Here is a 14,998-nt window from a genome sequence, read left to right on the forward strand (position 1 = left end):
ATATCATACAGGCGCGTACGCAAGGGGGGGGTTTCGGGGTTCAAACCCCCCCCCTTTTCGTTTTTTTTTTTTTTTTTTTTTTTTTTTTTTTTTTTTTTGGCTTGTCTCCCCAGAGGTCGGACTGGTCAAGGAGTTATCGGGCAAGAGCCTGATAACTCCTTGTCTGGTTACGGACGGTTCCCCTACCCAATAATGTATATGACAGCAATAATGAACAGAATCTCATGTTTCCGACGAAAAACACAGAAAAAATTTCCGCTCCCTTCGCTCGCTCCATTTTATTATATCTTTTATTTCCGCATGTCGCCGACATGATCACGGTATCGCCATTAACAAGGCCATACATGATTATCATGATGCATACTTATGAATACAAGTGAACCAAGACAAAGACATACGTTTTCTTACAAAATATGTTTTACCAATATGAAAACCAAAATGACGGAAAACGCTAAAATGTCGGTTAGCTCGCTCCGCTCGCTCGTAATAATTTATGAAATTCCATAAGTATCTAGTCTCCTGTTCAAGGCCGTATTATGAGTGTTACGAATAGAAGGACATGTAGCATCGACTAATACTTGATTTACTAACAAACTATTGACAAGAAATGTATGTTTTGACGGGAAAACGCGAAAATTTCGGCTCGCTCACTCCGCTCGCTCGTAATCATTTATGAAATTTCTTAAGTTTCTAGTCTCTTGATCAAGGCCATATCATGAGACTTACGAGCAGAAGGACATGTATCATCAACTAATATGTAATCATTACCAACCAGCTATTGCGAAGAATTGTATGTTTTGACGGAAAAACGCAAACATTTCGGCTCGCTTGCTCCGCTCGTTCGTAATTCATGACATTTCTCAAGTTTCTAGTGTTCTGATCAAGGCCATATCCAGGCCCGTAGCCAGGGGGGCAGTCGCCCCCCAAAAAAAAACGTCCCCAAAAAGAAAAAAAAAGAAGGGAAAAAAGGAGAGGAGAAAAGGAAAAGGGAAGGAAGGAAAGGGAAGAAAGGTAGCATTGTGTTTTTTCTATTTATTCTTTATTTTTTCTCAGAAGAGAAACTCCTTCACTCTTCTTGCTTTAAATTCATATATGAATTTTGCTTCCGCGCTGCGCGCGGTTAAATGACAATATTGAAGTTCTCCATTGTTCCCCCACCTTTTCTCTAACCCTGTTTTTCCATCTCAGCTATGTGCTTCTTGCCAGTTAAAGTTAAAATTGTATACATTAGGGCATGAATTTGAGTAAGGTTAGGCCGAAGTAAATGTATGAAGTTATCTTTTTTTTCAATTGATCGCGCAACTTCTGGTCTGGTCGGCTCCGAGCGGGTAAAATTATTTATATATAAGTTTCTGCCGTCACCTCCATAAAGTCAGCTTCTCCCGCTTTTCAGCTCATTACTATAAACAACCATAATTTGGGGGCAAACAGGTTCCTAATTTAAAAAGAGGAAGGTATGGAATTCGTGTCGTATTAAATAAAAAAGTACAATATTTTTTTTATCAAATTGCATTAAACTTCATGTCATTTCCCTGTATACATTCATCTCCTGTCCTGTTTTGCGCCCTCAGTTTGAAATTTTGAATGACACTTAAGTTTCTTTATATTCAAAATGAAGCGCTTCAGGAAAAGTCAAAAAAAATAATCATCCTTTATTACATAGATAATTTCAATAAATCACAGAAGTTTCAACTTTATGCGCACTATTTTCCTTGTAATGAAGTTCAATAATCTTAGAAAATAAATTGAATTAGAGACGATTGGGTATTAGAGATATCTACATTTGATGAAACGTCCGCCCTTTGAAATTTCAGAGTTTCATTGCTCATCACGGGGAGGAATATCTTCCTCTACCAATCTTCTCCTCTGTTTTGCGAGTTAAAATATGTATTGATGCTAAATTGTTTGTAATCAAATCTGATCTTTCCAAAGAAAGTTTCAATATATCTTTGAGAATACCCTTTTCTCGGGACCCTTTTTATTGCAAGAAAAATTGATAAATCACTTTAGCTTCCGCGCTTCGCGCGGAGTTATTATCATTTTAATTTCCTCCATTGTATACCTCTTTTGTGCGTTTACAATCACTTTTGAAAACAAGGTTCAAAATCGCAATATAGTCAACCGAATTGGAGGTACTAGAGACAAGAGAAACGGCTTTTTTTTATTTTAATTTATGAAACACTAAAAGCTTCGCGCTTCGCGCGGGAGGGGGAAACTCCCCCTCCCTGCACCCACCCCCTAGGGAGCGCGCTTCGCGCGCTCTGTAAGTGTTGGCACGCTTCGCGTGCATTTACCGCCCCCTCCAAAATGAAATCCTGGCTACGCGGTTGGCCATATCATGAGTGCACGATCCGAAGGACATGTAGCATCGACTATGATACCAACAAACTATTGACAAAAAGGTTATGTTTTCAACGCAAAAACGAGAACATTTCTGCTCGCTCGCGGGTCATGACCGCACTGTTACATACCCATCCCCACTTAGATGTTATTGTCTTATTTGCAGCGCTGAAAAAATAAGAAAAAAAAATCATCACCTCCCCCCCCCCGCTCATCACTTTTTAGAGACTGGGCGGGAGATTAAAAAAAAAAAATCAGCTCGAAAACCCCCCCCCTTTCAAAAATCCTGCGTACGCGCCTGATATCATATACATATATATATATATATATTTTGAGGATAAAAGTGAAGACTTTACTAACATGAATATATATATATCTATGATATTTATTGCCGAACATCAAAATGAATATATATTGCTGAGCATCAAAATGCCTAAACAGATACCTATTCATGAGCATAAATATTTGATGTTTCATTTGTGAACTGATTAAGCTTAATTTCTTTTCATGTGTTTGCATACTGTAACTTAAGATTGGAAGAAATCATGTAACTGGTAAACACTTTACTAACATGAATATCAGTGTGTGGGACTAGAGTGAAATTTCATGGTATCTTTGGAAGAGTTTTTAAAGGTGAAGAAATAAAATATCATCATTGATTTTAACATATTTTGTCAATATCATACCAATAATCAACATACACGAAAATCAAGTTAAAAAATTATTTGTCCGGGGGTCAAACTCAAGGTCAAAGTTAAGGTCAAAGGTCATGACCTGATAAATTGCTCCAATACATTATTTGATGCATGTTTTGGATTCCTCTCTGAATTTCCTATTAAATGGTACCAGTTTTGTGAAAATTGGTCAACACGTTACGACGCAATGGCCATTGAAAGTTGAAGGTCACGCCCATTTTTGTCAAAACAAGGAGAAAAGGGCGGGCCGTAGCGCGAGAACCGACGGACCGATTGGACTAATTTTTTTTGTTTTGTGCTTGGGCCATGTTGAATTTTATGTGTACCAAATTACAACGAATTCTGAGACGGTCGGGTGCAACCACTGGGTGAATCCAGATGGAATGACCCACTGAGAGAAATGGAAGGAGGGAGTTTCATGGGGCGAGAGTTGTGATAGGGAAAATGCTGACTGATATCAGTGATGATGACGTCTGTGAAGTTGCTATTGTGTTCGCCAGCACGATTAGATTGTATATGTATAGTGGGTATGCGGGTTTTTTAAACAGGATGGAGAGGCCTTTTCTAATCTCTACTTTCGTTGAAAGAATTTGATAAATTTCTTTGCATGTTATCACTTAATGAACCTGGATTTCATCTTGAAGGAGGAAATGGCGAAAAGCAGACCCTTGTGTGAAGAGGAGTGCTGTACATGTATGTTCATAGATGACTATCATAAACAATACATACTGTACAATGAAAAATGAAATAAAATCTAAGTAAACATTGTGATAGGTTGATTTTTTAACCTCCCACATGATTATTTTGTGGTGGTATTAGTATTTAGGTTAGAGGAAGACTCCTGTTTAGAAAATGTATTAGTATTGAAATTCTATTTCTATTTTTTTTCTGTAGTATACAGTATGTACAAAGATGACAGTAAAAAAATATGATGTAAACTGTTTAATGAAAAATTAAATAAAATCTATAAAGTAAATATTGTGACATATATTTTTCTTACAGGCCTTTGCCCCCTCGCCATAGGAACTGATGGGGGAGGTTCGGTGCGCATTCCTTCTGCGTTATGCGGCATTGTTGGATTGAAGCCAACCTATGGGCGTTGGTCTCGTCACGGAAGTATGCCCCTGTGTCGTACAGTATCTGTAGCAGGACCCATGACGACATGTGTGCAAGATACAGCTATGCTTTTAGGTAATGATATTTCATGATTCAAAGATAAAATGCTGTTACATTGTGAAGAAACTGCATGAAAATTGTGATTGTGCCTTTGTTGTACTCATGGTAACTTAGCCACAATAGTTACCATGGTAACAGGGCTCTCAGCAGCCAATCACAATCAAGGTTTACATTGTAATTTGTTTTTTCTGTGAAGATTGGGTACAAGCTGTGACATTTCAGCATAGCTTAATACTAATTATACTTTACATTTTAATACTGTTTGCAGGCGTTACCTATGTATTAAGACCATATACCACCATACATTTTGGTGGAATTTTTTTTGAAGTTATTGAGCAAAACAGTGTGTAATGCTGGTATATGTAGCATTGAGATACTTAGAATTGATCAGAAATTGTCACTATGCTTCTCTGGGTCCAGCTACTGTCCACCAAATTTGGTGGACAGTAACAGAGTAACAAGTTTTCTTTTAAACATAGAACTATGCATTGGAAATTTGAGGTAATTAGTTACCTGACTGAACTAGTAAATGTGCATATTGTATAAAGTTTTTGTCAACCTAATTGCCACAATTTGACTTTTAGGACCAAATGTAAATATATACGCGTTAGCCACTTATTCTCTGCCTCCTTTGACTTTGGACAGATAGCTTAATATTTGAATTAGATATGACTCTTTGTTGAAAGTGATTAAAGAGGTTTTAAGCAAATATAGATTGGAAGATTGGCATTTTTTCAAATCAAATTTCTGATATTTCATATCCTTTAAACTCTTTTTCAGAATATTTAGCCGGTGAGGACCCCGAAGACTCTGCAACATGGCATCAACCGACCTTGAAAATCAATGACCTTCAAACAAAGAGCTTGAGTGGACTTAAGATTGGCATCGACTGGAAACACTTTCGGGTAGATATCTTACTATTGCTAGATTAAAAAGAAAATCTTCATTTATTCAAATAAACTTTTATTTTCTTCTATTTTCACAATATATCATTTTTCAATATAAATTATACATCATTATACACAGTCAGTCGGCAAGCCCTCAAAAAGTAGCTTCTTTTATCCTAGTGATATTCACGACTAGAGTTTTTTTTCATTGTTATTGAGCTTGGTGCGGACGAAAACGCCTCTTTGTATTTGGTCATTGCTGCTCTAAATATTTACCAAATTTCATGTTTTTTTATATCTCTATAAAGAAGAAAAGTCATTTATTCAGGTCATGTGTTTGGATTTTTAAAAAGATTGTGTAATACTGTATAGGTGAAACTTTTGATCTTATGAAAAAAATAATTATTTTCAAGCAACAAAAGGATGTTTTTCCTCTTAATTTCTGTTTGAGCCAAAATTATTTTTTAGATTATGATAAAGCTGACTGAAGATCTAAGCTTTAATATGATATGATTTTTATAAGAAAGGGGATTTTAGATTGGTCAGCAGCCAGTTTTTCATAGGCCAAGTACATTTAGCAGCTCAAAAAACACGAATACTGTGCTCTGATTGGTCATAGAGACTACACACCCATGCAAATACCAATGTTCCCCACACTGGGCCTCTGCAAGGTCACACTCACCATGTGGTAATCTCTTCGAATTTCCTGCACCTGTTAAACATTATTCAGCCAATCAGAACTCTGTATTTTTATTTACTCAGAAATTTCAGAAATCTCGTCTTGTATCTTGATGGAAAAAGCTGGCTGCTGACCCATCTACAAGATGCCACATTTTAAGAGTGTCATTGTAAGAAAGTATAGAGTTTGAGCTTTCTGATGATATAAATGTTGTTTGTGCCCAAAACACAAAATTTTGCACAATTTGCAAGTGAAAACAGAGGAAGAAAATTATGTTTGAGCCATCTTTTCAGGCCCAAAATTTACTTATCAAAATATTTTATTTAAAAGAAATAACCAATATAAAAGAGTAACATTTACTCTTTCCTATGGTTAAAAAATAATAAGTTTTACTCAAGGAGAAAGTGATTAAATTATTTGAGAAAAAAAATTCTCACAATTCACAAGATTTTGCAGGGACATGAATCCAGCCTCGAGAGGACCTGGATTATTCTTGCTCATTAACATGGGGACTTGCAGACTGACTGTACATCATTTGTCATAAAAGATTTTTTTATAACAGATTTGTTAAGAAAGCAAAAGCTTGTGGTGGTATACTCCAAAGTATTTATCTTGCTTAGAAATTATTATATTGATCCAAACTCTGTAATAAAGATTCTATTTAAAAATTGAAGAACTTTTAGAGAATGTAACTAAATAATTAAGAATGGAAGATGTTAATAATGATGTATGGGAATTGCTTGTTATTTTACAATGTGATGCTAAGATCATCAAACATTTTTCTTCCCTTTTACATCTAGGGCCTGTGACGCAAAGCAATTAATGTTATGGCTGACAATTGCGCATTCATGTAATGATCATTGTAATCTAGTCGTCCTTATGATCAAATGTTAAAGGGTTGTTCTAGGGGCCATGATGTGTATGAATCATCAGTGTCTTAACCATAAATCTCCCGGGGTATTTTGATTCTTGTCATGAAAAAATATTTTTTATACTTTATAGCATTCCTAACAATTGTGAATGAAAAAAATTCTGGTACCATAACCGATTTCTTATGTATTTTATTGTTTTTTTTAATTTCTTAGGTATTTCTTTGTTTGTTACTTTTTGTTTTTTATTATTTTTTCTATGGAAATCGTTAAAGACTTAATTCTGATCATAAACAAGGCATAATTGATTAAGTATAATTATTAAAAGTAGAAATAAGGATACAATTATAAAATTTGGCTAAATACACAATTTGCATTGGATTTGTACATGAAATCACGTTTATGAGCACTTTTGGGCCTGACATGCACTTATATAATGTTGTAACCGCGTACCCGGGTGTCACAAATTTGGTCTAAAAATTTGCGAGAGACTTGAAAGTAAAGTCAGTGAGCGGCAAGGTCAAAAAATTTTGCAGAGCAGATATATCGCGAAAATTGTCGAGGGGGCCATTATGCCCCCCCCCCCCCCCGGGAGAATTAGGGTTAAAAGGATACTTTGATTTTAACTGGATGTAAAGAGGGAAAAGTAATTAAGACAGAGAACTTGTTGAAATAGCATAAGGAAATATTCACTATATATTTAGATTAGATTATGTGTTGAACAATGATTAAATCATGTGCCTGTCATTTCCTGAATTTCCTTTTACAGGATGCTAATGCAGAGATCGTTGCTGAATGTGAAAAAGGTCAGTATTATACCATAAAACAGATAATCCTTGATCAAATTGTTACATCCAGAATTAATTCAATCCTTACTTGTAAAAAATGTTCAAAATTTGTTTAATTCATTTACACTGATTTTTGTGCCTTTCTTTTTTCACCATGATCATGCATTTTGCAGCCAAGATCGGGGGATGCATACTGACCATAATCTCCCTCCCCAGAAAATTAACAATGAAAATACCCTGAAACTATAAGGGTGAAAGGTAAAAGACAGTAGTTACACAATTTTTTCATGAGTAAGTCTTTTAAATCAAGGTTAATTGTTCAGAATATTATCATACATCTAGATCTGGTACATTAATGTAAATTTATCTTTGTAAAATCATAAAACCTTAGCCCTAAATCGATAATTCTGATGATCGCTAACATAGAAAAGCACATGCGGGACAGTGTATTAATATTGCTTGGAAAAATACCCCACATTTGATGGAATTCGGTGCTTATTTTGCTAATTTCTCAGCAATTACGCATTTTCCTCCAGAGCCATTTGGCACATATTTTTGTCTCACCTGCGAAGCAAAGTGAGACTATAGGCGCCGCTTTTCCGACGGCGACGGCGGCGGCGTCAACATCAAATCTTAACCTGAGGTTAAGTTTTTGAAATGACGTCATAACTTAGAAAGTATATGGACCTAGTTAATAAAACTTGGCCATAAGGTTAATCAAGTATTACTGAACATCCTATTAGAGTTTCATGTCTCATGATTAAGGTCAAAGGTCATTTAGGGTCAATGAACTTTGGCCGAATCGGAGTATCTGTTGAATTACCATCATAACTTTGAAAGTTTATTGGTCTAGTTCATTAAACTTGGACATTAGAGTAATCAAGTATCACTGAACATCCTGTGCGCATTTCAGGTCACATGACCAAGGTCAAAGGTCAATGAACTTTGGCCGAATTGGGTGTATCTGTTGAATTACCATCATAACTTTGAAAGTTTATGGATCTGATTCATGAAACTTGGACATAAGGTTAATCAAGTATTACTGAACATCCTATTAGAGTTTCATGTCTCATGATTAAGGTCAAAGGTCATTTAGGGTCAATGAACTTTGGCCGAATCGGAGTATCTGTTGAATTACCATCATAACTTTGAAAGTTTATTGGTCTAGTTCATTAAACTTGGACATTAGAGTAATCAAGTATCACTGAACATCCTGTGCGCATTTCAGGTCACATGACCAAGGTCAAAGGTTAATGAACTTTGGCCGAATTGGGTGTATCTGTTGAATTACCATCATAACTTTGAAAGTTTATGGATCTGATTCATGAAACTTGGCCATAAGGTTAATCAAGTATTACTGAACATCCTATTAGAGTTTCATGTCTCATGATTAAGGTCAAAGGTCATTTAGGGTCAATGAACTTTGGCCGAATCGGAGTATCTGTTGAATTACCATCATAACTTTGAAAGTTTATTGGTCTAGTTCATTAAACTTGGACATTAGAGTAATCAAGTATCACTGAACATCCTGTGCGCATTTCAGGTCACATGACCAAGGTCAAAGGTCAATGAACTTTGGCCGAATTGGGTGTATCTGTTGAATTACCATCATAACTTTGAAAGTTTATGGATCTGATTCATGAAACTTAGACATAATAGTAATCAAGCATCACTGAAAATTTTGTGCAAGTTTCAGGTCTCATGATTAAGGTCAAAGGTCATTTAGGGTCAATGAACTTTGGCTGAATCGGAGTATCTGTTGAATTACCATCATAACTTTGAAAGTTTATTGGTCTAGTTCATTAAACTTGGACATTAGAGTAATCAAGTATCACTGAACATCCTGTGCGCATTTCAGGTCACATGACCAAGGTCAAAGGTCAATGAACTTTGGCCGAATTGGGTGTATCTGTTGAATTACCATCATAACTTTGAAAGTTTATGGATCTGATTCATGAAACTTGGACATAATAGTAATCAAGTATCACTGAACATCCTGTTCGAGTTTCAGGTCACATGATCAAGGTCAAAGGTCATGTAAGGTCAATGAACTTTGGCATTGTTGGGGTTTTTTGTTAAATAACCATCATATCTCTGTAAGTTTGTTGGTCTAGTTCATAAAAAGTGGACATAAGAGTAACCATGTATCACTGAACATCTTGTGCGAGTTAGAGTAGTATTCAAAGTCAGCACTGCTGCTATATTGAACCGCGTGATGCAGGTGAGACGGCCAGAGGTATTCCACTTGTTGATTTATACATGCAACCACTTTGGTAGTAATTTCATTGGATTCTGTTTCAACTATTTTGACATCGATACAAGAACTGGTATTAATCTTTAACCCTATTGTGATTATCAAGAATATTGCTATTTTTATCCTCAGCTGTTATTTATTTAGAGAAGCAAGGAGCAGAGTTGGTGGCTATTAACATCCCTGAGTGTGAGGAGATGAGGATGGCCCATGCCCTCCTTATATCAACTGAGATGTACTCTTTCCTTCAAGAAGCTTACAGAGATAATTTCCATGACTTTGTAAGTTAAATTCAAGATTCAAAGATTAAACATTCAGCTTTACCAGTTGAATTAAATTGAAGAAAAAAATGTAATGCATTGAATTCAATTAATCCTGCACAAACTATCAAGGTATGAAAATTCATGATTCAGGAGATATTTAATAAAGATGTTAGTCAGCTAGTATTATACAACTCCCAAAAATGTTCTGTATTCTGGTTGGTCCAAATCGGATCACATGATATTCAGCGAATTGCACTATTGCATCCTAAATGCACTATCCTGCACGCTGACGTCGAGTGGAGGATAGTGCGAGTTGCGGAACTATCTAGAATTATCTAGAATTTAGATCAAATATAGCATTTGAGGCAACTCACTAACACGGGTGAGGGGGAAGTTGTATAATACAAACAACACACGCATTCTTGTGCACAGAGGACCTAATTAATGAACTCTGTGCTTGACTCGCCAAAAGGTTATACCGTACTCGGTGCTGCGGACCTCGGTGCAGTATATCCATTGGCTCTTCTCGCACATCGTTCATTATTTGGCCCTGCAAGCACATGTTTACGTGCATTATTTGTATATTGTAAATTTATGTGCATAACTGAAATCTGTTCTTCGGTGCTCGATGAGGCGTTGAATCATTCTGATTTCTATCAGCTGTATGCAAAATCTAATTTTTGAAGATTAAATGTCTTGTTGTCAAGAAGCATCTGGATGCAGTGCTTATTAGTGGTGAAGTTCAATAAGGGTTATAGGAAATTAGGTCTCCAATCTCTCTCATCATCCCTTCTTTTTCTGTCCTTCCTTCCTTTCCATCCATCCTTTCTCCTTTCCTTCCTTTGTTCATTCTTTCCTTTCATACCTTCCTTTATTCCTTCCGTCATCCATTTCTTTCCTCCTCCCTACCTTCCTTCCTTCCTCCTTTCCGTCCTTTGTTCATTCTTTCCTTTGAGCTTTCCTCCATTCCTTCCATCATCCATTTCTTTCCTTCTCCCTACCTTCCTTCCTCCTTTCCGTCCTTTGTTCATTCTTTCCTTCAAACCTTCCTTCATTCCTTCCATAATTCTTGGTCCGTTGTTTGTTCCTTCATTCCTTCAATCAGACATTACTAATTGTAATTAGCTCTGTTATCCTCGTAACTTTTACTTGGATTAGGTTGGTGATACTGCTTTAGTCCTCACTATGGCTTCTTCTGCCAATGCTGTGGAGTACATCAATGCCAACAAGCAGAGGACAAGAACCATGCATTACCTCAAACAGCTCTTCAAACAGGTTGATGTCATTGTCTGCCCAGGTAGTTATTTGATGACTGGATGAATAACAAGTTATCTTGGATTTACTTAGAGCTAACATTTTAGCTGTAAAGATTATTTTAAATTACAGCTAAAAGCTGTAAGGATTCTTGAACTGATCAATGACATATTTATAGGTTTTAGAAGGGTTGCGTTGAGGTAGGATGACGCACTGAATAGAGTTAAGCGGAGGGAGGGGGTGAGAGAGTGATCTCTGTGATTGCAAAGTGGATCCAGCCACTCCTGTAGTCGGGGATCAAACCAGATTTAAAACTTGAATCAGTGACTTTCTCAAAATTAATTTTTAAAGATTTTAAACACTTGTGATCATTACCGTATATCAAATTGATGAATGTTACCATTCCTCAGTCTCATTTTCAAAGAAAATGAAGGTAGATGTTATATTACTACAAATTCCTCTGCATAACAGCTTAAAATGAACACATTTTTGTTTGATTCATTTAAATGGATACGTATCAGAGTAATACTCCTTTCATAAACCCAATTATGCGGCTAATAGCAGCATAATTTGGTCGTAAAATCGGAGGAGGACCAGAGTTATCCGCATTATTTTGATGCTGCTATTATCCGCATAATAGCAGCATCGGGACCAGATTTTGACTTTATGAACGCATTTCCAAATAATGCGGATAATTGCCATGGTGCGGTCACAAGGTCACCCTTTTCCAACACCACCGCATCGGAGGGGGCATGTCCAGTTGTCATGATTATCCGCCTTTTTCAGGACGGGCGCTTGTAAAAATAGTGCGGATTATTTTCGGAGTTTATGAATGCAATTTTTATTGAATTATCCGCATTACTCTTAGGCGGCTAATTGGAGGATGGGTTTATGAAAAGGTTGTAAAATATATCTCTCAATTGGGTACAGGTTGACCAAATATTTACCAGATTTTTTTTTTAATAAGGTTAACCATATTGCCTTTCAAATGACCAAAATATTACTTCCTTGTGTTGGTTGGGCTGACCCGAAATGCTGCTGAAGATTTGAAGCTAGGAGAATGGCCTCCAAAGAAATTAATAATCTAACAATTGTATGTTGAATGAATAAAAAAATGTTTAATATAAACTGCCCATTGAAGATAAAGGACAATTCTGGTAAAGATGGAAAAAGATAATGCTTGTTCTCAAATTCTTTTCATGATGCCTAGGAAAATATCATTAAATATTGTAGAATGCCTACTTAGACCTCCATTTTTGTTTATCAAGTTTCTTTAGCAATCGCTTCTATAGTGGTGACTGTTGATCTTTTTTATTCGTTGCCCAGAATCTTTTACACCACTCCTTCTGGATCCGCCCCTGCAATCAGGGGGGGGGGGGGTTCATAAAGATTTCAGTATGACATAGAGTTGCACTTAAATGCCCACTTGCGTGCCTTAATGGCAGCATTGGTCAGATCATGCCAAGAGGACTCACACTACTGGGTATTGATCAGTGAGGTTGTATATCGGCATTAAAGTGCGACTCCGAGTCGTACTTAAATCTTTGTGCAACACCCCCAGGTTCCCTAAAGTATGATGCTTGACCTTTGACCTCTGATTCACTTCTGTAGGTTGTGGGGTTACTGCACCAAGGATTCAACCAGGCGACCTTGAATATGGTGTCAATGACACTGCTATGACCATCGATGTCATGAGGTAAATATCTCTTCATCATCATAGGAAATACTTGTAACACAGCGCTTCTCAAACGATGAGAAGCTCCAGAGGGAGACCCAAAAATAGGAGAAAAACTATAGTAAATTTCACAGACCTGTCCGACCATGGTATGTCCGATCAGTCAACGTGGGTCAAACAAAACTAAAGCATGCGTAGGTATCATGCATGTTGCAAAGCATGCACATGCACACTTTGATGGTTTTGATCTAACTTTAATGTGAACCTCATGTGGATGCATATTGTGTATGTAGTTAATTGTCACCCATTTCCCGGACATTTGCAAATGCAGATTAGTTCTCAAACTGTTTGTTTCCAATGTGCCTCTGTGTTCAAATTTCATGAAACATTTTTTCATCAAAAATGGACGATTTATAAAGATTTTTGAAGGTGGGCCTCGAAAAAAATCTGAGTCAAAGTGGTCTTCGAGCGAAGAAAAGTTGTGAAGCGCTGATGTAATAGGATGTTTTGTTGATTTATTTATAACTGCCAGCTTTTAGAATTAAAATGTTCAATCTCATCTGTCCTTCACTATCAATCTACATGTACAATGTACCTTGTGAAATGCATTTTCCTCTTAATGATACTACTGAAATATTGCCGTATTGACTTAGGTATCATGCATGGAATGGCATAAAAATTTACATTGGTACAGTGCATATCGTCGCACACTGTCGCTGGGCTGTTGAAATCTCATGCATAAAATTTTAAACATTTTGAGGGCAGCTCATAAAAAGGCTGCACTTAAGAAATATGGCAATATCGGCAGCTTCATATTGTCGGAAAACGGTCTCTTAATTCTTGTAGAGATCCCTTACTAGGTAGCAGAAGTTTGCAACTTGTGATGTCATAACTCTAAAATGTCTTCAAATAAATCTTTTCGTTGGAGGGGGGGGTTCGAGGTTTTAATAGCTCAGCGATATTTAGTTAAGATAAACAATGTTAGCATGACTGGTTTCCATTATTTAGTGTCAAATTAACTCAGTGAAAAATGTGTTCTGATCACGTTATAATATTACTATCAGTTTGACATGACATCTACTTTCCTTTCTCCCTAGGTTTTCCCCACTGGCTAACATATCTGGCATCCCTGGGCTGGTCGTCCCGGTGGGCTACGACGCTAAGAACCTCCCCATTAGTCTCCAGATCATGGGTCCCTGGTGGGAGGAAGGCCGCCTCCTGAGGGTAGGGGCGGTGGCAGAGAGGATGCTCGCAAGGAAACACCAACCACAGGTCTACTTCGATGTCCTCAAAGAAGCTATGAGTTCACCATGATCCTTCAAAAGTTCAAAGTATACATTCTGATGTTATCGTGGCTCCATGACGTTTGTTCCGGCGACAGTTGCTCCGCTCTTCATTCCATGCACTAATCTAATGACCAGCTTCAACCCTTGGTTTGATACAATCCCCTCCCCCAACCACAAACCTAACGTAAAACCCTATTGCGACCCTAACCCTACATCATTGACGAAATTAAGTCCGGAGCAATTGTTGCAGGAGCAAATGTAGTGTCACCTCGGTGATTAACACGACCGATTCATAAAAGTTGTCGGCAACGGGCCCCGTTTAATAAGGCTTGTCCTAATTAATTTGCAGTTACACTGTTAGAAAATTGATCCTCAAAATAAAAGACGTTCCTGCAGCAGAGTCTCGAGAACACCTGTAATCTTACCAGATGGCGTAATCTTACAGGACATTGGTATATGGTGTATGGAACCTTACAAATTTCCTTTAATAAAACACCCTTTTCCCCTTTTTAAAAAGACCTGTTAAATTGCAGAAAAATTTCTGTCTTATGAATTTACAGAATGATTCTGTTAATGCTTTTTGCAAAATCTTCTTTGTTTTTTCTGTAAAATCAGGTGTTTTTAACAGTGTACCACTAAAAGCTTCTGAAATCCCTTAATCTGATTGGCAGATAGTAAACTTCCTATAGAAATTGTGCATTTGTTATCGTAACAAGTCTTTATTAAACAGGACCCTTATTCAGTTGTCGGCTCTGAGAAGCTCTGATTGGCTGGGAACCACAGAACTCTTTATTTTACTATGGCAACTGTCTGAGAATAGTGCTGACAACTTTTT

General features: G+C 36.9%; 1 protein-coding gene across 2 annotated transcripts in view; it reads left to right on the forward strand.

Moving 5' to 3' along the window:
• Positions 1-14,588, forward strand: part of LOC121413981 (fatty acid amide hydrolase-like) — a 33,756-nt gene extending 19,168 nt beyond the window's left edge. For both annotated transcript variants that reach the window (XM_041607012.1, XM_041607011.1), the window contains 7 exons: positions 4,038-4,226; positions 4,992-5,116; positions 7,416-7,452; positions 9,818-9,966; positions 11,107-11,245; positions 12,814-12,898; positions 13,975-14,588. In XM_041607012.1, coding sequence (XP_041462946.1) covers positions 4,038-4,226; positions 4,992-5,116; positions 7,416-7,452; positions 9,818-9,966; positions 11,107-11,245; positions 12,814-12,898; positions 13,975-14,191 — 941 coding nt within the window. In that variant the 3' untranslated portion in view covers positions 14,192-14,588. The remainder of the gene's footprint in view (positions 1-4,037; positions 4,227-4,991; positions 5,117-7,415; positions 7,453-9,817; positions 9,967-11,106; positions 11,246-12,813; positions 12,899-13,974) is intronic.
• The last annotated feature ends 410 nt before the right edge of the window (positions 14,589-14,998 follow it).

This window comes from Lytechinus variegatus, chromosome 4 (assembly GCF_018143015.1).
Source record: "Lytechinus variegatus isolate NC3 chromosome 4, Lvar_3.0, whole genome shotgun sequence".
NCBI lineage: Eukaryota > Metazoa > Echinodermata > Echinoidea > Temnopleuroida > Toxopneustidae > Lytechinus > Lytechinus variegatus.